Source organism: Neodiprion fabricii, chromosome 7 (genome assembly GCF_021155785.1).
Source record: "Neodiprion fabricii isolate iyNeoFabr1 chromosome 7, iyNeoFabr1.1, whole genome shotgun sequence".
In the NCBI taxonomy this organism is placed as follows: domain Eukaryota; kingdom Metazoa; phylum Arthropoda; class Insecta; order Hymenoptera; family Diprionidae; genus Neodiprion; species Neodiprion fabricii.
The window spans coordinates 4,873,933-4,900,738 of record NC_060245.1 but is presented as its reverse complement, the minus strand read 5'-3'; the positions used below and the strand labels follow the sequence as shown (position 1 = coordinate 4,900,738).

At 36.0% G+C, this 26,806-nt stretch overlaps 1 protein-coding gene and 1 long non-coding RNA gene across 3 annotated transcripts in view; one reads left to right on the top strand and one right to left on the bottom strand.

The window, feature by feature from the left end:
* Window positions 1–931: 931 nt before the first annotated feature.
* The window catches only part of LOC124186223 (Y+L amino acid transporter 2), a 40,104-nt gene continuing 14,229 nt past the window's right edge, over window positions 932–26,806 (bottom strand). The window contains exons 4-12 of one of the 2 annotated variants that reach the window (XM_046577735.1): window positions 20,565–20,690; window positions 14,614–14,752; window positions 7,941–8,064; window positions 7,573–7,773; window positions 7,418–7,492; window positions 6,721–6,880; window positions 6,157–6,249; window positions 5,086–5,145; window positions 932–4,223 (exon numbers count right to left, since the gene is read on the bottom strand). In XM_046577735.1, coding sequence (XP_046433691.1) covers window positions 5,087–5,145; window positions 6,157–6,249; window positions 6,721–6,880; window positions 7,418–7,492; window positions 7,573–7,773; window positions 7,941–8,064; window positions 14,614–14,752; window positions 20,565–20,690 — 977 coding nt within the window. In that variant the 3' untranslated portion in view covers window positions 932–4,223; window position 5,086. The remainder of the gene's footprint in view (window positions 4,224–5,085; window positions 5,146–6,156; window positions 6,250–6,720; window positions 6,881–7,417; window positions 7,493–7,572; window positions 7,774–7,940; window positions 8,065–14,613; window positions 14,753–20,564; window positions 20,691–26,806) is intronic. The other variant, XM_046577734.1, reaches the window with a different exon arrangement.
* On the top strand, window positions 4,222–9,230 carry LOC124186224. Its single transcript, XR_006871603.1, has 6 exons — window positions 4,222–6,665; window positions 6,739–6,975; window positions 7,067–7,315; window positions 7,422–7,812; window positions 7,893–8,086; window positions 8,730–9,230. It is a non-coding gene; the product is annotated as an uncharacterized LOC124186224 (long non-coding RNA).

The window sequence follows — 26,806 nt, the reverse complement described above, 5'->3', positions numbered from 1 at the left end:
CAACGGTTACAAGAAAATATAGCAACAGTGATCGTAACGAGAAAGAATAGTAACTGATACTAGACTTTCCGGTAACGGCTAGAAAACTAATTTTCATTTTCTACCTAGAACTATATTTTTCGATCGTGGTAAAAAACGAAAATAGTTAAGGACCGAGCGGCAACCGGAAATAAAAATTTATCTCAGTGTATAAAACAGGTACTTAATAAGTAAGACAATGATAATAACTTACGCTTTAATCATATAATCACGTAAAAAACAAAAACCGATTGCGATGAAAAATAATCGATTATACTCGATTAATAATCATTCTTACTTCTCGGCTTATCGTATTTCCATGTCGCGAAGAAACCACCATGAAAGTTTAAATGTGAGTATATATCTATAATAGATACGTAATAAAATTGTGAGAAAATAATCGTAGACCAAACAAACATCTTATCTATTTTTATAATAACGAGCAAATCTGATCTACTCCAAATAATTCTCGAGCCACGTTGTTCAAATACGTTATCACTTCTAAAAGTGAGTTTCGAATATCAATCGAATATTACAATTTCACCGATGGAAGTTGCAATCAGGCCTTAAATAATTATTCTGACTCGGTATTGATTGCAGAATATCTCGAATCTCAACGAACGTTGTTTGAATATCAAAAAAAATCCTTAACACCTTTAATTATGGACATGATAATAAAAAAGACGAGAAAATTGCTTGAAATACCGTCACAAGTTTTATTGTTCAGATCCTAAGCTGTTTCGTACCGCATAAACACTGAAATAGTATACAATATTCATTTTGATACATACCGCATTTAGACACTTATTTACAATGTTCATTTGAACACGTACACAGTAATCAAAATATCTGCTCAAATGAAAAGTAAATTAATTAATCGTACTCATATAAAATGCTGCATCTATTTTTTTTTTCTCTCTCTCTCTTTTTTTTTCTTTACTTCATTTATAGTCAGTCAATGTCTTATTGTCACATTTGTGTTAATCAAAGGGTATACATAATTATCATTATCTAATTAAAAATAGGTATCGTTATAATATTTCCCCAACGATTTGCAGATTTTATACAAAATTCGTTGGCATATAATATAATGGTAAAAAATTACATCGATTGTTGTTCGTCAATTTACCGAAACATTATAACTTCATTTCAATAAGTTAAACCGATATCCTGATACACTGGAAACACACATTATTATACTTCAAACGTAAGTAAGAATTTTTTCAAATTCAAAAACTCACCAATTCTTACCGTTAACAAATTTGTACTTTACACGCAATCATATTTAGTTATTATTTGTGTTGCGAATCGTTGCAATCGATGTAATTTTTTTTTTTTTTTACCCCTATACGTTTACATCATTTTTATAACCGTATTGATCGAAGGTCGATTGCTCGATTATTTTGAAAAATCTATGTTCTTAAAAACGCTCAACTATACGTAGAGTAGTAATGATAGTTATAATAATATATGGTGATAAATTAAAATCCTCGTCTGTCATCTAATGAACTTTTTAGTCGATATCAATAATAATAATAATATTAACAACAACAACAATAATAATAATAATAGTACAAGGACTCCGTATGTTTGTAATAATATTACTAGGACAGCCGAACTCTCGTTTTTTTTTTTTTTTTTTTTTTTCTACATCCGACACTAGCAGGTCACCCTGTGTACAAATTTTTGGTCATGATTTATTGATTCATCTACGTAAGATATGTGTGTAGTTGTAACACGATAGCGTGATATCTGCATCGAAATTGCGAAAATTAAAATTCCGCGTGTAAATATATTATTATTATTGTTACAATAGTTTTATATATTTTTTCCTCGTTCTTCGTCATTTTTGTTTCAATTTCTTAGCAATTTCTTTTACCCTCGTTTCTACGAGTTGATAACGATTTTATACACCCTTGTACTTCGATTCCTCGTGTAATATTGAACATTTAAATTTAATCGTGTTCGTGCATAAATATATTTCAATCACTCCGTCATGCTGTGATCATTTTGAATCGATGGTAACGCGCGAACAATAAATCGCGTCAGCTGTTTTTAATTATATGTATATTATAACCTCTATTTTTCTTTTCTTTTCTTTTTTTTTTTTTTTTTTCTCTCTCTCTTTCTACTTTCGTTAATATATTTATACAATGACAAAATAAAGTTCAGAGGAATGCGTGAGATTGAAGATGGGAGACAAATGTGAGAAAGAAAAAAAAAAAAAAATAAATAAAAAAAACGGAACAGTTTACCCGGCTTTATTTAACTTATCGTTGTTATTAAATTATGCGTGAAAAGGAAATTAACTAGGAACATAGAACCGCAGACGTGTAGAAGCAAGGAAAAATTATCATGAAAGGTCACCGATAGTATCATTTTTTTTTTTTTTTCCGGCTGATTATCATATCGAGTTGAATTCAATAATAAACTTCGATCTGAGATACGACGAAAAAAAGCTTATTTAATATTAGTCTTGCGTTAATTTGTTTTAATCAATAGTCTACTAAGCAAAATCGACGAAATATTGCAATATCGTCGTAACGAAAAATATTTCAAATATATATGTACATTAAAAAAGAAATAAGGGCTCTAGATCTTTTTTCACGTTCCTTGGACAATAATATTAACAATATTATGCAATAATCGATTCGCTGCCCTATTATTGATTCGCTTTTATCTATGCCATTTAAGACGTCGTTCAGATCAGTTTTTTACAGTATTTTCATTAAAATAATATTTCGAGTGGTTGGTTCGAGTATTCATTCGGTCTAATAGGACTCGTAATTTATACGAATAATTTACCTAGTCTAAGTTGCAAGCGGATACAAGTGTTATATTTTAACGATGCCTTTTCCCAATCGTTAGCAAAATGTATTGTATCGGGTCTTAAAAATTTCTCAACACTTTCTTACACGAGTAAATATTTTTATCAATCGTTTCAATTCATTTTTACTCAGCGATTTAAAAGAGATAAAAAAAAAAAAAAAGAATCAGGCGTTACAAGTTTTTCAAAACGAATTCTCAAAGATATCGTTTCCTCCAACGAAATCGTAAATCAACATGTTTTACTACAAATTAAACTCTAGCAATTTTGGATTTGAAATATTTGGCAAATGTTGAGTTATAGCATTAAGTCCGATTTCCGAGTCAATTATTTTGAAACATTTTGCGGAAAATAAAGAATGAATAAATATAAAAAAAACTTCTCCCCTCTCGAATATCTTGACAATTACAAGAAGAACCTTTATACGGATATACAGTCGAACATGTGCAAAGTGATTCCGCAATTGTATGCTAAAGATACCGCGTCGATGAATTTGATACATCTATGGAATGAACATTTTTTTCACCTAACGAATCATCAAAGTCCCATTACATCAATCAATTATACAGAATTCACATAAGTAACAATATCATTCAACACGTAGGGTTATGCATAATATGTATACGCGTTTTCCTTATAGTTATATATATATTATATATTATATATATATATATGTGTGTGTGTGTATGTACGAATGTTTGTATAATATTATATATCATATTTACCGGGTCAACCGAAATACCTTACAATATGATAATATGTAATAATAATGTAACGCAAAGCGAGATTAGCCCTTTTTTTTTCTTTTTTTTTCTTTTTCACACATACAATACGACGTAATATATAATACAAAATAATCCTAAATAGAAAAAAAAAAAAACTACGTCAATATTTGTGTATAAATTAATTATAGTTACAGTAAAAGTAATTATGCGTGAAAGGTGCATCGTGGAACGCGGATAAGAGAAAAAGAAATTGAAGAAACATGTATAAAGAAAAAAAATCCATTTTCTTCAATGAAAAATAAGTCATATACGTCACTTGGAACGGATAAATAATTACACTGTTCGGATCGTTATTGCAATATGGTTGACCGTGCGGTTCGTCAGGCACCCAATTTCAATGTGGCTGCTCGTTGCACTTGGGCGCCGTATTTATTTATTTATTTATTTATTTTATTTTTATTATTTTTTTTTTTCCTTTCTTTTCTTGTTTTTTTTTCTTCTCACCTCACGCGTTATCGTTGCCGTCATGGTATGCTAGAAATACTATAAATGAACTTTCGTTTAATTTCATTTAAATTGAGGCCGTTAAACCTGAGCGGGTTTCGATTTTCCAACTACCAGCATTATCTTCTGCAGGAACCTCGTTGTGCTTACTGAAACAACGTTTAATTCATTTATCTTCGTTAGTATGCATAGAGAAGATGTTGGGACATTTTTAATGCGTTTACGGTATCAGAAATAACTGTGACCATGATGATCACCTCAAATCGTTCTGTTCGAAATATTCTTTAAGAAAATCGTTAAAAATCGACGAAATTCGTACCAGAGTCTCGGGTGAATTCTGAACGGAACGATTTGGTTCTAGTTTTTTTTTTTTCTCTTTTTTCTTTTTTCTTTTATTCATCACAAACTCGTCGTAGAAATGAAATGCTCGATTCGAGCATCCTTTTAATAGAAAGTGCGTATATTATAGAAATCGATTTGTGAGGGTGTGCTTTGGCGCGTGTGTCATAATAATAAAGCAAGCAAAATAATATTCGATAAATAAATAAACAAACAAATAAAGAAAAAAAAAATAAGAAAAGATTTACCTATTATGAGAAAGAATAAATATGAATTCCATAGTTATTATTACTTGTAAAGTTACAGTTATTGTTGAAAAATTTAATTACAGTTAATTTGGCAGTGCGATAAGCGAATGGCAAAATATTTACTAGTGAATACTTATCATGATATAGGCTTGTAAAGGTTACTTATTACAAAAAGCGTGGAAAAACATTGCCGAGACTGTGTATTAGTGCTGTGGTATAAATCGATTAAACGGCAGCTTCGATTAATAGTTTTTTTTCGATTAGAGCACTACTATACAATATCTCTTCGAAGCGAAGACAATTTTTTTTTATGTAAATTGCATACGCATGCACGTGAGGCGATAAAATGATAGATATGATATTCGAAGAAGTATATTAAATAATTAATAATAATAGTAATAATTATGTATCGTGTGTTATGAACCTTAATTTGTCTTTGGTCGGACAACCATCATCAGCTTCTGCATACTTTGGGTGAAGGCTCCTATACGAAAAAAAGTGTTAACTAGCAGAAAAATAAAATGAGTGAAAATTTTAACTACAATAATATGTATAACAAGTGTTTTCTCGTGTATGTATAGCCGTGTGTTTCTCGAATAGTCAACGATAGTGTTGAAATAATAAACCTGTTCAGTAACATTGTACGATAATATAATTATACAAGATATATGGAAGATAGATGACAAAAAACAAAAAAAAAATAGTTACACGATAAAACTCGAGTGTTTTTTTTTTTTTTTCATGTTTAATGATAAATGATCGTCATTGCTCTCTGTGCACGACTAAAACCCTTACGATAAAAAATTCTGTCAGTGTCCCAAGGGATGTATCGGTGATACGGTTGTGTCAGTTAAACAAAATTACGAGCAAGCGAAATTTTCAGTTCTTAGACGTTTCCCGAAAGTGGAGTTATAAATAATTTATTCCTGCCGTCATTCTTTTCGTCGTGGAATGACGCTGAATTGCCGATATAATCTAGGAATGGTATTACAGACAAAATAGAATTTCAAGTGGCGTAGAGTCGGCAATACTTGTCGGATATCTTCCATTTTTTTATAACCTTAAACTAGTTTTAACTTAAATATTGTATCGAATGAGAGAGATGCGTGTAAATTTTTCCCTCTATAATTGATAGTAAGAAATGTGATTCTTCCTTTATAAAATTACTGCAACATTATTTTACCATCTTTGAGTGAAGAATTTTCTTTTCATTTGTTTGCCATGCGGAATTTGATAAAAGTCAAATTCATCGAATTTTCAACTGTCTGAAATTTCAGTGCTGAGAGTTTTTCTTTATTTCTTTTTATCGTACCGTATAGCACTGCATTTTCAATGTTTGACAATTAAAGTCGAAAAACTTGACACAATATTTGAGAATACCTCGGGACACTCGGAAGAAATTTTCAAGAAGAGTGTGCGGCTATTTATCTAGTCTTGATATACCTATTTTCATTACTTTTAGCTTGTTTGTTCAAGTTTATCTTTCAGTACTCACCTACTGTCTTGGTGAATGACTTGGGTTTGTTTTTCCAGGCGATAAAGAAAAAGTAAACAGGTACTGATGACAAGATCATGAGACAACCGTACGCTGAAAACACGGTTACAAAGTTTCATCGGTATATTCCATGTACAAAGGCTCATTATAATTGGAATTTCAAATGTCCGGCTATAATCATTACATTAATTACATAAACACGGCGCATACATGAATGATGCCGAGTCAATTAGTGCAGCTTATCAAGTCCATTATTACGACAAACGGAATAAGAAGAAAGTCGAAAGACGAATAAAAAATTTGAGTCACTTTAATTCAAGTCTACATGTGACTATCATTTGTGATTACGTATTTATTAATAATTCTTAATCTTTCAAGGTTGTGCAATGGAATCAAGACTTTGAACTCTGAGTTACAATATTGACCGATTGAACTCCGTCATGGAAAAATATCGATAGCTAAGAATATGGTTGGCGAGTTATCGGAATTCAAAGTTATACTCATTAGTTGTAAGTAAACGTGAAAAATATTTAGAAATTATGCTCAATCAGAAATGCTTCTCACCTGTCTCCATTGGCTCAGCATACATGGGAACGAGGGTGATGAAGAGCGTGGCGATTATGTACACAACGGGGAAAATGAGATTCACTTTTATTGGCCTCGGAAGATTAGGCTGCGCCCACCTAAGCCAAGGCACGCAAAGCACCGACGCACCTATACTCATCTGAGGATTGAAAACATGGTTGATTCGTCGCCAGTAGGATGCATTCAATGTTCATTCATTTCTTCACCAATTACAAATAAAGGTTGTTCTCGATGGTTAGTTTCAAACGATATAAATTTCACAACACGGTGTCCAGTTAAAAATCCGTATCAAATTCAACTACATTTAAAAATATAATATTTCCAGGACACAAGAAAGATTCAGGGATAGTTTCCCGGACTTTTGAAAGACGAGCGACATACAAAGACATTTCCAGGACCACTGGACACCATGCACAAGCACTTGACTGAGGTGTCACAATTGTTTGATCACTTTTGGAGTGATTCAGGATTTCTAAATCCTTTTTTTTAAAGAGTCGAAGAATAATGAATTTAAGATTGAAAGATATGGATATGTGCAAGTGATCCCAATGACATTCTAAGCTATTACAGTAAGGTTAGTTTATAAAGGCATTGAAGTATTTCGGTCAGAACTGCTTGTCAAAATACATCGAGACAATGAAAAACAGTTCCAACTAATCGTTATCACGTTGCTTACCCAGGTGGCGAATCCCACGTAACTTATAAGTTTGAAGATATTGGACGAGGAGAGATAGACCATCGACAATAGAGCCTGAAATGAGTAAAATTTTTCAACTATTCAGCCTGTCCAATGCGGAGTTGGTATTATTAACCGCGAGTTGTGTATCTCACCATGCACAAAACAGCTGGGGTAGGAGTCAACCTGGATATTTGTATCATTGTCAGAACTTCTGGCATCTGTCCTTCGCAGGCACCGGCGTAGAACAACCTCGACGATGTTAGCAGAATACCATTGACAGCTCCGAAGGTGGATAAAGCAACGAAGACTGGTATGGTCCATGCCATCACGCCAAAGAGCCGATTGGCAAATGTCTGTACAGAGCATGAATGGTTTAGATGATATACAGAATTGTGAGTTTACATCAATGGCAGGTGCATTGTTCCATTCCCTTTCCAAAGATCGTTACACTGACCAATTTTCCATATTACAGGCATCCGTTTGTAAATGAAAGATGGAGGTGACGTTGGTTTTTACTTACAACTGCTACAGCTCCGCTGCCAAGAACTTCGTCGGGACTAAGAGTTGTGTAGAAAGCAACATTGGCGAAAACGTAGACGATTGTGACTAGAGTACAGGAAATTCCAATGGCTCTGGGTAGATTCCTGGAGGAAAAGAAAATTAGTGGTAAGGTTTTTTCTCAGTTATAAATAATACTCGAATACCTTACAATATAACCGGAGGACGGTTTAATTTTTGATACAAACACACTTGTACACACATTACATTAGGGGGAATTTTGCTAACCACATTTTCGAACTCGAGGCTTTCGTCAGCGATGATATGGTCACAAAACCATGTATGTCTTCGTCCGTGAATTTAGAGAATTATTATAGGCGTATAATATCCCACATTGGCCGTATGGTTGTTGGACGTTGTGTGTATTTAACAAACATATTGTTTGCGACCTTGGCTTAGTTTAGTAGTGAACTTGTATCTACCATTAGACGCGTGCAGTGTCAAGGCACGCAATAAACAGTCTGATTTTCAGCATTGCCTGTGGATAATTGTTATCAATCACAAACAAACTTATCCAACTCTGAAATATTCTCACAGTTTCACGTTTATTAACTTGACATCGATAGTTACTCTAATAGTAACTTCTGGCTAGTTTTAATTCAGATAGAGTATATGTGGCACTAGGGGTATAATTGGCAAGTGAGCACGGAAATTGAGGATACATTCAATCTGTGAATATGATGGACAAAATGATACAACAGGTTTCACTTATATGGTAATGAAACTGAATAAATTTAATTTTGTGTTACAGCACTGATCAAGGCTGTCCGCTTGGCTCAAGTCATCGGGAAGCATTCCAGGGGTTTCCGGAACTCTGTCACATCAGATACGACGGCATTACTCATGGTAGCGTGAAAAGCGTTTGACAACCAAGGCTTGCAGAGAATAGAATTTACTGGAGAAGTTCGTTCGCAGTGAGGATTGACATTTTTGGGTGAAAGCCGTATTTCTGATGGTCAGCACGAAGCTGAATCTGCCACGCTGATCAGGCGCAAGAACAATAGAAATAATTTTAAATGTGTTTCGATAATTATTATAATGATGATTGCGAGCTTCTGTACGTATGACAGTATATTAAGCCGAGCAAGTGAATTTATTGGTAGATTTTATTTTACACATTTAACACAACACTCAAGTTCGATCTAGAATGCGATTACAGTAATGCGAAAATTTTTTGCAATATTTTAATTGTCCATTTGTCTGCACAACATAGGAAAACTGTATGTTTATCTCGATAGTGATTGTAACAATAAATAAATTTTTCATTTTTCATTTTTCGACAAACTTCATTCTTCACAATAAATAAAAGCATCAGTGAATATAAATGTCTATTTATTCATCTATCGTTAGCTTTTGTGCCACTTTATCTTGGAACTAAGCGGATCGGAGAAATTTCAGCGAAAAATTACTCCTGGTATCAGGAGAACATCTGAGACGAGGAGCTCGATCAAAGGTACGCCTTATGCCTGAAAGCCCGTGTCACATATGTATAAGTTTGGTTGCCTATGATTAGGCGATTACACCGAGACTGAGCAAATCGGAGAAATTGTAGCGAAAAATTACTCCTGGTATCAGGAGAACATCTGAGCCGAGGAGCTCTATCAAAGGTACGCCTTATGCCTGAAAGCCCGTGTCACATATGTATAAGTTTGGTTGCCTATAACTAGGCGCTTCCAGTTAGACTAAGCAAATCGGAGAAATTGCAGCATAAAATTACTCCTGGTATTAGGAGAACATCTGAGGCGAGGAGCTTGATCGAAGGAGCGCCTTACGACTGATGGCCGTGTCGCGTGCATGTGAATTTGGTTGCCTATGATTAGGCGCTCCCTCTTGGCTGGGCAAATCGGAGAAATTGCAGCGAAAAATTACTTCTGGTATCAGGAGAACATCTGAGGCGAGGAGCTTGATCGAAGGAGCGCCTTACGACTGATGGCCGTGTCGTGTGCATGTGAATTTGGTTGCCTATAATTAGGCGCTTCCACTAAGACTAAGCAAATCGGAGAAATTGCAGCGAAAATTACTCTTGGTATCAGGGGAACATCTGAGGCGAGGAGCTCTTCCAAAACAGGGACACATTGATTGACTGCATATGATATTGACGCTGTGTGACTGAAGGCATGCCTGCTTGATTGAGAGGGCATGTGATCGCTAATTTTCCCGCCAATTTCTCTCAGAACTAAGCAAATCGGAGAAATTTCAGCAAAAATGACTCCTGGTATCAGGAGCGCAGAAAAACCGAGGAGCTCTTCCAAAACAGGGACACATTGATTGACTGCATATGATATTGACGCTGTGTGACTGAAGGCATGCCTGCTTGATTGAGAGGGCATGTGATCGCTAATTTTCCCGCCATTTTCTCTCAGAACTAAGCAAATCGGAGAAATTTCAGCAAAAATGACTCCTGGTATCAGGAGCACAGGAGAACCGAGGAGCTCTTCTAAAAACAGGGACACATTGATTGATTGATTGACTGCATGTGATGTCGACGCTGTGTGACTGAAGGCATGCCTGCTTGATTGAGAGGGCATGTGATCGCTAATTTTCCCGCCATTTTCTCTCAGAACTAAGCAAATCGGAGAAATTTCAGCAAAAATGACTCCTGGTATCAGGAGCACAGGAGAACCGAGGAGCTCTTCTAAAAACAGGGACACATTGATTGATTGATTGACTGCATGTGATGTCGACGCTGTGTGACTGAAGGCATGCCTGCTTGATTGAGAGGGCATGTGATCGCTAATTTTCCCGCCATTTTCTCTCAGAACTAAGCAAATCGGAGAAATTTCAGCAAAAATGACTCCTGGTATCAGGAGCACAGGAGAACCGAGGAGCTCTTCTAAAAACAGGGACACATTGATTGACTGCATATGATATTGACGCTGTGTGACTGAAGGCATGCCTGCTTGATTGAGAGGGCATGTGATCGCTAATTTTCCCGCCAATTTCTCTTAGAACTAAGCAAATCGGAGAAATTTCAGCAAAAATGACTCCTGGTATCAGGAGCGCAGAAAAACCGAGGAGCTCTTCCAAAACAGGGACACATTGATTGACTGCATATGATATTGACGCTGTGTGACTGAAGGCATGCCTGCTTGATTGAGAGGGCATGTGATCGCTAATTTTCCCGCCATTTTCTCTCAGAACTAAGCAAATCGGAGAAATTTCAGCAAAAATGACTCCTGGTATCAGGAGCGCAGAAAAACCGAGGAGCTCTTCCAAAACAGGGACACATTGATTGACTGCATATGATATTGACGCTGTGTGACTGAAGGCATGCCTGCTTGATTGAGAGGGCATGTGATCGCTAATTTTCCCGCCATTTTCTCTTAGAACTAAGCAAATCGGAGAAATTTCAGCAAAAATGACTCCTGGTATCAGGAGCACAGGAGAACCGAGGAGCTCTTCTAAAAACAGGGACACATTGATTGACTGCATATGATATTGACGCTGTGTGACTGAAGGCATGCCTGCTTGATTGAGAGGGCATGTGATCGCTAATTTTCCCGCCAATTTCTCTTAGAACTAAGCAAATCGGAGAAATTTCAGCAAAAATGACTCCTGGTATCAGGAGCGCAGAAAAACCGAGGAGCTCTTCCAAAACAGGGACACATTGATTGACTGCATATGATATTGACGCTGTGTGACTGAAGGCATGCCTGCTTGATTGAGAGGGCATGTGATCGCTAATTTTCCCGCCATTTTCTCTCAGAACTAAGCAAATCGGAGAAATTTCAGCAAAAATGACTCCTGGTATCAGGAGCGCAGAAAAACCGAGGAGCTCTTCCAAAACAGGGACACATTGATTGACTGCATATGATATTGACGCTGTGTGACTGAAGGCATGCCTGCTTGATTGAGAGGGCATGTGATCGCTAATTTTCCCGCCATTTTCTCTTAGAACTAAGCAAATCGGAGAAATTTCAGCAAAAATGACTCCTGGTATCAGGAGCACAGGAGAACCGAGGAGCTCTTCTAAAAACAGGGACACATTGATTGACTGCATATGATATTGACGCTGTGTGACTGAAGGCATGCCTGCTTGATTGAGAGGGCATGTGATCGCTAATTTTCCCGCCATTTTCTCTCAGAACTAAGCAAATCGGAGAAATTTCAGCAAAAATGACTCCTGGTATCAGGAGCGCAGAAAAACCGAGGAGCTCTTCCAAAACAGGGACACATTGATTGACTGCATATGATATTGACGCTGTGTGACTGAAGGCATGCCTGCTTGATTGAGAGGGCATGTGATCGCTAATTTTCCCGCCAATTTCTCTTAGAACTAAGCAAATCGGAGAAATTTCAGCAAAAATGACTCCTGGTATCAGGAGCGCAGAAAAACCGAGGAGCTCTTCCAAAACAGGGACACATTGATTGACTGCATATGATATTGACGCTGTGTGACTGAAGGCATGCCTGCTTGATTGAGAGGGCATGTGATCGCTAATTTTCCCGCCAATTTCTCTTAGAACTAAGCAAATCGGAGAAATTTCAGCAAAAATGACTCCTGGTATCAGGAGCACAGGAGAACCGAGGAGCTCATCTAAAAACAGGGACACATTGATTGATTGATTGACTGCATGTGATGTCGACGCTGTGTGACTGAAGGCATGCCTGCTTGATTGAGAGGGCATGTGATCGCTAATTTTCCCGCCAATTTCTCTTAGAACTAAGCAAATCGGAGAAATTTCAGCAAAAATGACTCCTGGTATCAGGAGCGCAGAAAAACCGAGGAGCTCTTTCAAAACAGGGACACATTGATTGACTGCATATGATATTGACGCTGTGTGACTGAAGGCATGCCTGCTTGATTGAGAGGGCATGTGATCGCTAATTTTCCCGCCAATTTCTCTTAGAACTAAGCGAATCGGAGGAATTTCAGCGAAAATGACTCCTGGTATCAGGAGCACAGGAGAACCAAGGAGCTCTTCCAAAAACAGGGACACATTGATTGATTGATTGACTGCATGTGATGTCGACGCTGTATAACTGAAGGCATGCATGCTCCGGGTATCAGGAGCGCAGAAAAACCGAGGAGCTCTTCTAAAAACAGGGACACATTGATTGACTGCATGTGATGTCGACGCTGTATGACTGAAGGTATGCGTGCATGATTGAGAGGGCATGTGATTTCTTTCTTGTATGGTACTCGTTTTTAGGCTCAAGTGAATCGGAGAAATATCAGTTTGAAACGACACCTCGTATCAGGAATACGTCTCAGCGTAGAAGGTCGATCAAAAACAACGACGGATTGAATTCGAAGAGGAAAGCCTTACTTTCTGAGCAGACAATTCTCGCCTTCAGGTCTCATTAGCCTGACTCTTTCAATACAACGTGATTTCCTGAATGCAGAAAAGGCAGCAAATACAGCGTAGGAGCAACGGCACAAAAATCATGAAAAAATCCATGAGTTTTTTGGCTGAAACGTCTGCTTAAACTTAGGAAGGGCATTAAAAAGAGCGTAGCGCCAACAGGGGAGAAATTCCGAAGGAAAGTTTCCGATTTCAGCTGTAACTCTGGATCCGTTGCTCGTAGCTTACTTGGATTGCACGCAGTCGATTTCGCTGGCAACGAAACGTCGATATAGTGCATGTACAAATCAATCTCATCAACTTCGCTTATTTCCCCAAAAATCCAAAGGGGTTACCCTTACTTTTATTTATACGAAAAATGTTACTTCTAAAAAACAATTGTATGATTCTTTAGGACTAATCGAACCCAAAGCAACACAGATATGCAGAAAATATTTTATTTTTCTTTCGTAAACAGTACAAATAAGACCAATAGCAACTGAGACTATACAAAGAATATACAAACAAATTGCGATGCTCATTCTCGTGTCTTTTGCGTCAATATTCTGATCCGCTATTTGCGGTGGATTTTTCCAAAATATTGACGAAATTTCACAAGTATCAGAACATACAATGGTACATCAGAAGACGTACATCATCCGATGAACAGAATGATGAATTCAGACAACTCGTCACTCAGAATGCAGCTAAATATGCAAAACTACAAAACGTACAGGCCTTACTGTTTTCTAATCTCAAAGTCAAGTTCATACAATGAATTATACTTTTATTGTTCGCTACAATCAAAACCATTCTTCACTTTCCATCCATTTCTTGACAATTTTTAACAAGTTACAGTGCGTCTCGTTTCTTAATTCTACCACATCTTGTCACATGCTGTCGCAATTTCTATCTAATAACCTTACAACAATATAACGGGTGTTCGTGTTTAAAAAAAAAAAAAAAAAAATGACGCCCTTGATCTTGAAATCGCCCTAGCAAAGGGCGGCGCGAAATGAGGAGGGGTCAAACTTCTTGCGTAGCCCAGGTATCCTAATACCTCGAGTTACCAAATTTTCGCTTATACCTTTTTGAGATTTCATGCGAACTTGACCAACGTCTGACCCCCGGCCGTATCTGATTTTGTTTGAAATTTTCTCCGAACTTTTCAGACATTGGTCGGTTTCGCATGGAATTCCCCCTATGCAAGTCTATAATACATGCATACGCAAAACCCACGCATTACTCGACTATTCTCATTCTGACATATGGTATATTCATACACATACTGCACAGACACTCAATCCTCTCTTAAAAAGCATTGAAATTCCAAAATCAGGTTGTGCTCACTTCACCGGATCCTTGAGCTCTTCGATGATGAAATTGAGGTAGTTCCATCCGTTGTATGCGAAGAGTCCCTGGTAGAAGCTCTGAGCTATCGATGTAACTTCCATCTTCGTATCCTCGAAAGTGAAGTACTCCGTTTTTCCTGTAAAATGAACATTATTATTATTATTGTTGTTGTCGTTGTTATTTAGCGCAGCTTTTTTACAATGTTTCATCATGCAGAGGACGATCATAAATAAACGTTTCGATAAGAAGTGACAGCTTGAGCAATAATCTATTTCGATCACACTTCACGCCTTTTTCAATATACAAATAGATAACGTATTATCATGTTTTCATTATCGTTGATTGGTCTTTAGCTGATGTGTTCGGTAATAGTTTTATAATCATTCATTCGCGTCATGACGTAACTCGACGTCGGTGCCTAAAAGTTGTTTTTTCTTTCTTTTTTTGTTGCGGTTTTTTTTTTGTTTCTTATTATTCTTGTATACACGACGCTCTTCGGCCTTCAGATTTGTTCAGATTTGAATATTCAACATAACTCGCGTCGATCAATTCTAAATATCGGTAAATTTTATTCGATATTTTATTAACCTCTCATCAGATTATTCGTTATAATCATTAATTTTATCTTTACGATGTATTCTGTTTATTTTTATCATTGCCATGAATATCAAATACCGATGTAAATTTAGCGGGGAAACTTAACCGAATCGGTAGAAAATCGTAACGTTTTAAATACTAATTTTAGTATGTCATGTACAGCAACAGTAAAAATGGTAAAAGCAAAAGATTAATTCATAATTGATCGAATTAATTGAACACCAAATTTCTACAATTGCCTTCTTTATCTTTAGTAATTTTCGGTAACGTAATTCGTATGATATTTCAACCCTGAACTTTCAAGCATAGAGTCAAAATATTGATCGTTGAAGAAGTAATAATAATAAAAATTACGTCAAGTATTTTTATAACGATACATACATTTCATAACTAGCCGGGAATATCTTAAAGTCGTTTACATCATTAATCACTTTTTGATTATTGTAACGACACGGCAGACCAACAGCTCGTGCTTGACAAGAACTTGATAATGTTTTAAAAAATTCCATATGAATTTATGATAAACATTTGTCGAATTCGGTTTGTTGCCGAAAGTTTACCGACAATACTCAGTAAACGATAGGCTTCTACGGTTTTCGGAAAGTCAGTTAATGATCCATGAATCCGGTACCGAATAATAAATTGAGTTGGTAACATTAAAAATAATCACAATTTTCGATCGAATCGATTATACTTCAAACTCGATTATTTTTCCTCACAATCGGTTTTTGTTTATCACTCCCATGAACGATGCAATACAATGTCAATTTGTGTGATTAAAGTATCACTTATTACCATTATCTTACCTTCCTAATTACCTGTTTCATACAACAAGTGAAAGATAAATGAATATTTTCACTAAGCTATTAATACTACGTACTGAGATTTACGAAATTTTGGTTTTATGTGCACCGTCTCAAAAAAGTACGAAACAATCGATTAATAGATTCATTTTTGCCGATTCAATCGAGTCGTGTTTCTATTATTTTTGATGATGGATATCAACTCGGCGATTAAGATCGATCCGAGATCCGAGTTGTTACATCAGTCTGTCTAAGACGACGGAGACGAGGAGCTTTGCCATTACGGATCCATTTACGTACGTTACTGATTGGGCCAATTTCACGATTCTTTTCATTCGCGAGCAGCGCGTATTATAAGTATATATACATATTTAACCACCTTTTTGATTGGGCAAATTGGTTCGTCCGGCAAGAGGCGCTGACTAAAGAAGAGGTCTCGTCTGCCTGCCCTCGTCTGTCCTACCGGCACTAATAGTTCTGCTTATGAGCGTAGGAGGTCCTTTGACACACTATCGCTAATTGGATTTAAGTATTACAGGGGGAAACGGGATAAGAAATGGCTACGCTGAGAAATATTTCATTTGTTACGGTGATTGGAAAAATTAAGTGAAACGGGTGTCGTTAAAAAAAAAGTGTTCGAATATTGTTGGAATTACGAAAAACGAGGTACGCGTAAACATTTTGCGATATCGTCGATACTTTTTTAGTCATTGCAACGCAAAATCAGTTTCTGAGGTTTACTCTACTTTTTTAGTCAAACAAGGCTTTACCGTCAATTTATTCTTGAACGAGCGTTAAATTTTCGCGACAGTTGCAAGAAAATCTAGCAACAGCGATCGTAATGAGAAAGAATAGCAACGGATACCGGAGTTTCCGGTAACAGGTAGAAAACTAATTTTCATTTTGTACCTAGAAGTATGTTTTTCGATTGTGGTAAAAAATGAAAATAGTCGAGGACTGAGCGATAACCGGAACTAAATATTTCTCTCATTGTAAGAACAACGTGACGAATGATAAAAAGATTTTTCAGCTATTATACAAACTAGTGTTGTGCGCATTAATCGATCGATGGGCCGTTTTGATTAATCGTTTTTTTCCTTTAGTCGATTGATCGTTTTTTAATCAGTCGATTAATCGTTTTTCCGATTCATCGATTAATCGACGATTTCGATTCATCGTTTTTCAGATTATGGCTTTGATTCACATATTTACCGACTTGTACAATTCTTACGACGCAACTGGGATCGATCGATTAATAGAAAAAACGATTAATTGAAACCACCGATTCGTTGAAAAAACAACCACCAAAAATCGCCGATTAATCATTAATCTGAGAAACGATTGATCGAAAAAAAAATCGCACAGCCCTAATACAGACGTCCGAGAAATTGCAGCGACGTAACGGAATTTTTTTTTTACCTAATTCGTGGTGAAAGGCGATTCTGATTGCCTGACGCAAGCCGGCCACATGTAAAGTAATAAGTAGAAAAAAAAAAAAAAAACATTGCAGCTATAGAAGTCTTAGAAAAGAAATAATTACAAATTTATCAGACGATCGATGTTTGGCGGTTTTTTTTTTGTTTTATTTTTTATTTTTTTAAATCTTTTACAGGCACTGCAATTCAGCCCACGTTAAATTTTCGAACCGTGTGATCAGTCGCTCTTTGTTTGATGTCGAGTACAGACACAACGAACACCGACAATGGAGCGGCTATGATTTTCAAAATGAACGATGAACTCAGCAAAAATGAACCGTCGATTCGCAAAGGTTGGGTTTGCGTGTTGCTGCAGTTGAGTAATAAAAAACTGAACATGGAATTCGACGTGTTAGCAAAAAGGGGTTGCCAATATGATTCGCCAATAAGTCCGAACAACGACTCGCGTCAAGAGGTAATCGTAATCAATTAACTCCTTATTGGATGTTCAGGACGATTCTGTTCGAAGGATATGCTTCGGAGACAATATCAAAAAAATTTTCATATTATATTTACGTGAGTTTCAAGACCGCTGATAGTTTTGGATCCAAGCTATCATTATTAACGTGGAATCTTAGTTTCATTTGAGCAGAAAATTTTTTATAACAATTAATATAATGACTTAGGCGGGGATTTCAAGTAAAACCCAAATTTATTCAACGTAATTAAAATCGAATCTTTTTAATGAATTTCCAATTGTCTTAATAAAAAGACTCCTCAACGGATCACACACTCAGGCATAAGAAAGACTTGACGGTAAAAAAAATTTCGTTCCTGTATCGAGTAACGTTTTCGATTTTCTTATTTATCAATCTATTTGATACATGCGTTGATTTATTCTGTTCAAGCTTCCTTTTTCTTCGATAAAAATAAACAGCTGGAACAAGGATACCTTATATTTCTCTCGTGTTTAATGATAACTCTCACCATTTTTTTAAAACTTTTAGTCGCTTTGTTTTTTTCCCCCGTATTTTATCTGCATGCTTTTCAACAGCTATATCCTTAACGGCTATTCTCAGACCGGTTTCATCTCATTGAGAGTTCAAACGGCTGAGTAATTGTGTCGCAGTCTGTGTCGGCTAATCCTGAACTATTCATTCTGTTCCGGTCTACGCTACGCGCATTGCATCGTTTATCCGTGATATCCTTCACACGCTGCTAAGTCGCGAGTAAAGAAATAAAAACAAAAAAAAAGTTGCTCTCGATCAATAAAAACAGTCACCGATGATTTTTTTTTTTGCCTGCAAAACGCAGCAACTTACATCGAAATTTTCATGCATCGTGATCCATCGATCGCTTTACAAAATGTTCTAAAATTACTTGAGATATTATTGAATAATCAAGGTATTAGTGCAGTAAAAATGGGTCTGAATTAAAAATTATTCGGGATATGGCTGCGTTTTTGTGTACAGAGATTTTCGTCCCTCAGGAACTGATATCTTAAATCATTTTTGAGCTGAATAAACGACGTTTCGAGAAACCAGCAAAATTTGACGCTTCTTGGGGTGGGGGGGTTTCCCCAAAAACTGTCATCGATAGATGAAAAATAACTTGAACATCGTGCAGGGAGGAAAATTCGACACCGAATTATGTCCTCATGTCGGAAACTGAGTCCGATTAAAGAATTAAGAACATAGAAATTCTACTTAATGACAGAATCTTGGGAATTACGATGAAATAATTTATTTTTTCCTAATTTATTAATTCGACTCCGTTTCCGACAAAAGAAGACAAAATTCGATGTAGAATTTACCTCTACGCGACGATCAACTCATTTACACAAAAATGAAACCATATCCCGAATATTCTCAATTCCGACCTATTTCGATCGGACTAGTATGATTCAAATTGCATAGCTTCACGTTAGATTCAAAGTCATTCGATGGCGGAAAAATGGTACTAAGTGACTAATCCGTAAAATTAAAAGCGAGCTAATGAACTGCGAAGTAAAGTCCTCCTTAATCAGCCGAAAGAATAACACAAGCAGAGTCAATTGACCGGTTATGATTAATTGACTTCCAGCTGACCTCGGGTCAAGAATATAGTACCTATTTTGAGGGTCTAGTTTTTACTGCAAGTTTAAACTATCCCTACAAACTCAGAAGATGCTTCTAATGATAACATTGCCGTTCGGTTCTACAGAAATCTGTTCTACAAATCAAATGTTCTACAGAATATTTTCTACAGACTCGTTTCTGCAGAAAATCAGAAATAATTCTCCATGAATTATTCTACAGGAAAATTGGTCGGCAAAATATTTTTCTACAGAAAATAATTCGAGATTCGCATATGAAATAATCCTCGATCATTTATTCTACAGAAAAAGTTGTTCTACAAGAAATTTGTTTACTGTAGGATAATTAACGAATTCTACAGAAAAATTGTTCTACAGAAATTTTTATACTGTAGAATAATTAATGAATTCTACGGAAAAATTGTTCTACAGAAAATTGTTGTAGAGTAGAATAATTCATGCAGGAGTATTTCCGATGTGATTTCGAATTTTTTTCGGTAGAAAAGTGTTCTGTAGAAAAATCTATCTGTAGAAAAATATTCTGTAGAACAATTCTTGGGTAGAATAATTTATGCAGGATTATTTCTGGTGTGAATCTCGAATTCTTTTCTGTAGAAAAATACTCTGTAGAAAAATGTTTCTGTAAAAAACGAGTATTCAGAACATATTCTGTAAAATACTAGCTCTGTAGAACCGATTTCTGTAGATTCGATCCTCCTCCAATAATAATATATCAACGTCGATTACATGACATTGCACTTTCTAAATTAAGGTGGATACATTCCCAATGTCCTCAACCTCATTTTCGGCGTGTCACACGTCACACTTGACTTCGACGACCATTAATAGATTATTTATCAATTAATTATAAACGCTGTGATATCGCCAATCACTGCCTAGCGTGATTAAACGTACACGCAACTCATACTCGTACCAAATACCGAAATACGTAGGTACGTGTTCCGGTATCGAAACACTTTCACGCAATTTCATATCGGCTTGGATCATTTGACATATCGGATATGTTAAATAACTGTCATCGAAATTTGGAATCATTACCGTTGCACAGCTGCCAGAATCCAGTGACGATGATTATGAACAAGGCCAAGAGCTTCGCGTACGTGAAGATGTCCTGAACTCTCGTTGCCCATTGAACGTCCCAGCAATTTATGAAGGCCAGGACACCTGGAGAAGAAAAAGAAAAAAAAAATATCAATACCTGCACAATCGAACAGATTTTGTTGTTGTAAAATATTAAGTCTGAGACATGGTACTGAGAATATATATTTTGCAATTTCAAAGAATCTTGGATGAATTTTCAAAGATTCTTGATATAATTTGATGGTGGGATTTTCTTTTCGCCTGTGTGAAATGTACGAAGGAAGATTTTAAGTGTGTAGAAACGCTTTCGTTTAATTACACTCTGATAAAATAATCCCTAAAGAAGCAGATGAATAAAAATTTTTAAGACTGCCGAGTTTTTCGGTTTTACATAGTCTCCGAAATATTTATAAGTCTGAAAAAAATGTTAAATTTACTTATTTATTTATTGAAAAATTAGCACACGTAAACTAATGGTCGGTTTTTGAACTTTGCCACAAAAAAAAAAAATAGATTTTCTACTAATCCCTCATGAAAATCCGAATGATAATTTCTACACAAGCCTAATACACGCCAAAAAATTTATCAGAATTTTTTCGAAGTTTCTCTTCCTGTTGTTTTTCTTTGTACGCCATATTGGATCGGTCATATTGAATTTTCGAATTTCGAGTTAGGATTTGTAATAAGCGATCCCAAAAGCCAATTTATGCAAAATTTTCAGTAAATCGAACGTAAGGAAAAATGTATGCAACCGTTGTTTCGATGGATTTCAACGTAATTACGCTTCAACCTGTCTTGATGTATTTTCTTAACTTCCGGCACTGAGAACGGTTTCATTTAACGGAATACAAGTCACATTCTGTCCTCTTCATTTTATCTTTCGAGTTTATTTCATTACTACATGATCTGATAAATCAATTCTTTTGACAAAACAAGGTTCTGTTCAATGAATTGTTTTAGTTCTGAAGAGCCCTCCTCCCCTCCCATCAGAGCCGAAACGTCGATTCGTATATCGTTTCATTTTTTTTTTTTCACCCTTAACACCGATAAAACTTCTTACATTCCTTAAACAGTGATACGATATTCACAAATATGGATGAAACAGAACCACTGAGTTCGTAAAACCATCTTGGACGAGTATTATTGTTTATCGTATAAGAAACGAAACGTGCGGTTAAATTTTCCGCTTATCCATATTCCGGCATCGATTTCGGTCGATAAACTTGAACGCTAATTATTGCTAAATTGCGGTTCTGGTTTTGTCAAATTATTCAACACCCTCCGATGTCTCGAGGCTTGAATTTCGCTTCGAGATGGAGTGACTCGGAATGACTTTTAATGACTTGGAGTGCAGGTTCAGAAGGACTCACTCGTCACAAAGTGCACACCCTCAAGAACCACCAACCCACGCCTCGTTGAAAGCACAATCGATGAAACGCAGTCGAGGTCTTCCTACGTATAGGTATTCCAACGATCTGGACGTTGGGTGTGGATTACACACTGAGAAAAATTTCATTTGTTACAATGACCAGAAAATTTCAGTGAAGCAGGTATCGTTGAAAAAATTTCCGGTAACGGCTAGAAAACTGATTTTCATTTTCTACCCAGAACTATATTTTTCGATTGCGTTAATAAATGAAATTAGTTAAGAACTGACCGGTAACCGGAAGTAAAAATTCTTCTCCGTGTAAGGCGGGGCGAAACGGATGATTTAATCCCTTGTAACAGCATATTTAAAATAAAGTCTAGCAGACCTTGCGATGGAAAGAAAGGCGACAGATCGAATCTTGCACAACCTCGTGTTCGTGTCCAGATATCAACGAATGACATTCGTGTCGGTTGTAATTCGGAGCAAAGTAGTAATTGCGGCACCTTTCGATCGTCCGTTCAAAGAATGGAGCAAAGGGTGAAAGTCTACTGAATTTTACAACTCGACGTTCACTCACGTACGATATTGATAATCACCCTGAGTTGTAAAAACGATCGGAAATTTTTATTAACCTCCAATTATGTACCGTGTACAATATTGCACGCCTACCTTTCGCTTTTCAACCGATTCGACCTGAATATTTCATACCGTAGGTACTGAAGTCTAGCGTTGAGGTTTGCGCAAAATGGCGAGAAAAAAACTCGTAGCGTTAAGTGTCGAAGCTTAAATCCGATTATGAGAATCGAAGAGACTCTATTGGAGCAGCTTTGAAATTAATTATTTTTACAATTAAAAAATATCACACCGAACGTCAATGCTACCAAAATACGTACATAAATTTTTATATTAATAAATTGAAACGTCTCTTCGTGAAAAATCCTTCAAAAATCGCTTGTTTTCGCCCTCCTGACCGGGTATAACCCTTTAAAAAGGTTGGAAGGTCGTGAGCAGTACAGGACGATTAATCCTCTTCATCTTCTCGCCGTTACACGCGATTCGTGAAAAGTTAAATTCCGTTCTCAGAATTCCAAGATCAGGAAGATACACCAGAGCCAGTCTGCACACTTATTTATTCCAAATGACAGCCGGTTTCTTCGGAAGGAATTTTTATTCGCGCTTACGAGCGTATGTTTTATTTTACAGAACAAGCTGAAGTACAAATTTCCCGTTTATGTTGATTTCGTTCGACGAGGCAAGCGGACAGCTTGACTGAGTTTGCCTGTCGGCATTGAAAGTTGAATATACCAACGAAAATAACATTTCAGCTGTTATTCCGGTTTTATTATGGAGGCTTGGCGTACAACTTTAATTGATTCTCAAGCGTGATCTCATTGACTTGTTCCACAGCGATTTAACGTCCGACAGCTAGTGTCAGGATCTTTGAACACCGCGGTATTATCTCTGATCCATCGCATCGTTTGTAAACTGGTTTGCATACCACCAATTCGTTCCTGTCTCTGTGTAACATACCGACGTATAAATTTAAATCGACAACTGTTGTTGTATAATAACTTTTGGTCCGATCATCATCGTCGTTAGGTTAAGAGGGCAAAGATAGAAAATATCTTACTCGGGCTCCTTCAGGTGTGATGGAACGTATATTCCGAACCAAAAGTCCGTCTCGATGAGATAAGAATCCAAATCAATCGTAACAAAGTTGATAGGATAATTCGTTTTTAATAATAACAATGATACAACGTTGTTGATAAATTGTTGAAACAAACATTTGTGCAACAAATCTCTGGCGGAATTTTTTTTATTCCGTATAAAATAAATTTATCGATTATTTTGAATACCTGTGAATTTTTTTGGAATTTTCGGCGATTTTGAAACAGCCGTGTTCGAGAATTTCAAAAATTTTGATAGATTGATCGAAGGTCCTGAATTTTTGGATAGGTTTTTGTAAACATTACACTAAAGAATTTTTAGAGACATTGAACGAACAGTTTCATAAATAATAAAGCGTTAGAAAATTTTGGAAAATGGAATTATTCAAAATCGCCGGAAATTCTAAAAATTCATAGGTATTCATAAAAATCAATGAATTCATTTTATACGGAATAAAAAAAATGTCACCAGAGATTTGTTGCACAAATTTTTATTCAAACAATTTAGCAACAACTTTATTACAATATTATTATTCAAAACGAATTATCTCATCAACTTGCATTGAGAAAAATTTCGTTTGTTACTGTAACTAGAAATATTGAGTAAAACAGGTATCGTTAAAGAAAAAACTGTTCGAATATCTATCGAATATTATAACGGCTAGAAAACAAATTTTCATTTTCTACCCAGAACTATATTTTGTCGATTGTGGTAAAAAATGAAAATATTCAATGACCGAGCGGTAACCGGAAATAAAAATTTCTCTCAGTGTGGTAACGATTCAATTTTTACAAATTTTCATCCCATCGCGGATTTTTCGATATTCTCACCGAGACTCACTTTTTCGCTCAAGATTTTATTCAAAATGATTTCCACGCATACTTTTACTTCTTCCTGGGCTTACAATTAGATCAATCCCGTTATCCTATCATTCATTAAATGCTAAAAACGTGCTGCTGGTAAACGTCGAGTGAATATAAATATAAAAAAAAAAAAAACAACGAGGAAAAAAAATTGTTAACACCTTTTTCGCAATCACGTGCGACGTTATACACCGTAATAATCTGTGGCGAGAGGAAGAAAAAACTCTTGTGTACGGGATATGGCTCACCACAAAACCTGATACGTGTCTCTGGATCTGGTTGAGTATAGTTTGCTGGTACACGTACACATATCTGGCTTCCGCGATAATTTTTTCCGTGCGCTGCTTTTTCTAGACGGTGTAATACTATCCCGTATATTATAGATTGTCCTGGACAAGTTCGCCGAAAGTTTTCGAAGCATGTCGGTAATTTTTATGCACACGGCAATTGACTCTACTATTTGCAATCTTTTGATAAAAGAGACCTGGAATAAATTTTCCTCTCAATTTTTAAGCCTTAATATTCGCCTCTTCGAAGTGAGAGACTACAGAGAAAAGTTCTTGTTTGTTTAAAAATATCGATTTCTAGACGAATTTTGTGGAATTTTTTTGAGAAGACAGGATATTTTTGTATTGAGATATCAAAATTAGTCAAATAATTACTTCGAACGAATTTTAATGAACATGGTATACTTATTGGGTAAGAAATCTAGATTTCGATTTGTTGAACGATGTGAAATATTATTGTTTCGTGAACAAAATAGGCGGAATCAATTTTTAATTGAAAAAAATATACTGGTAAATACGAAATATGAAATTTAATTTAGACGATTTAACGAAATGATACTTTTCTCATGATATCATCAAAATATTGTATATCCTCGGTTAGATTCAACTGAATCGCTTCATGCAATTCACTAAATCTATTCGGTGGATAAAGATTCGTCAAATTTACGAAATCGATTAACGCCATCGAATAATACGTTACATCGTAGGTCTAAAAAATATTTTGTTGAGGTGGAAAAATACTTTCTGTGACGCGTTGAAAATCCTTTCACGCGAGAGAAGTAAGATTAGCAGTTATTAGGAGGAGTTCCAGGCATCGGTCAAGTATAATCGGCAGAACTAAATCATTCGTGGTCCGATACAATTGAATCAGCCAGTCGATTCTCAATCGCATATTTCTTCGTCCTTGTTTGATGCGGCGCTTGATTCGTGCAGCGTAAATTACAATCAAACGATAATTTTTTCAGGTACAACAATAAAACAATCATTTCTCAATCTTTACAAAATGATTTCACTGCGCGGATCTGATTTCGCAACCGCAACAGAATCTATGGTATTGTGATGCCAAACCTTTTCTTAGACGTTACTAAACCATTTTGTTTTCTGCGCACTACAAAATCAACAAAACTTTTTAGTTACGTGAAAATAACGTTTGGTCTGGTGTATATTAACCCTAAGACTTCGTTTCCAGGATCAAATTTTGGTCAAAACGACTACATTTATTTCTGAGTGTGACATTGTTATTTTTATTCACCAGATTGCTAAACCTTTACCAACAAATGAGAGAAAGAAACGTGCGGCAAACTTGACGATCTGTTACTTCCATGAACCGGTCGATCCTTGGAAATCCCAAGAATGTTTATCTCGGCGGATTGCAAAATTATTGTCGAAAAATAATAATTGCTCTTCTACCTCTAGCATAGTTTACAAGCGGAATATTATTTTGAAAACAGTTCGACCAACACGCAAAAAATCGTAACAACTACTCTTTCTACATATCTGTGAGTTGAAGAGGATTCAACTTTGCAGTTTCGTTATCGCAATGCTGGAATATTCTCTGAGAATAGTATGGAAGTTTTTATTCACCGCATTACGTTTGCAGCATTTCTTTTGAAGTTTATCAAACCGGAAAAAAACTTGGTATTTCCCATTCTTTCACTCATACGCCACAAAATGACTGTACGATTCAATTGATAGCGAAATAAATTTATCTGTTTAGCCAAGAGTTTTGCACGCGTTATTCTGGTTATTGCTATAACAGGATGGTTAATTTTATTATCAACAATTTTTTAGTTTTTAAGTTGCCATTCGCAAAAATTTGTGACAAATACTGAAGAAAATTAAATTGTCGTAAAACCTGGACGGAGTAGGAAAACATTTATAGGTCGCTACCAATTATTGCAATATTGTTTATTTGTTTTTATGTGTACACCTTACGGACTTACATACATATATCGGTTTACTTTTTTCTTATCGTGGTAGAATTAATCATTGTTCATAAAAATCAGTACCGAA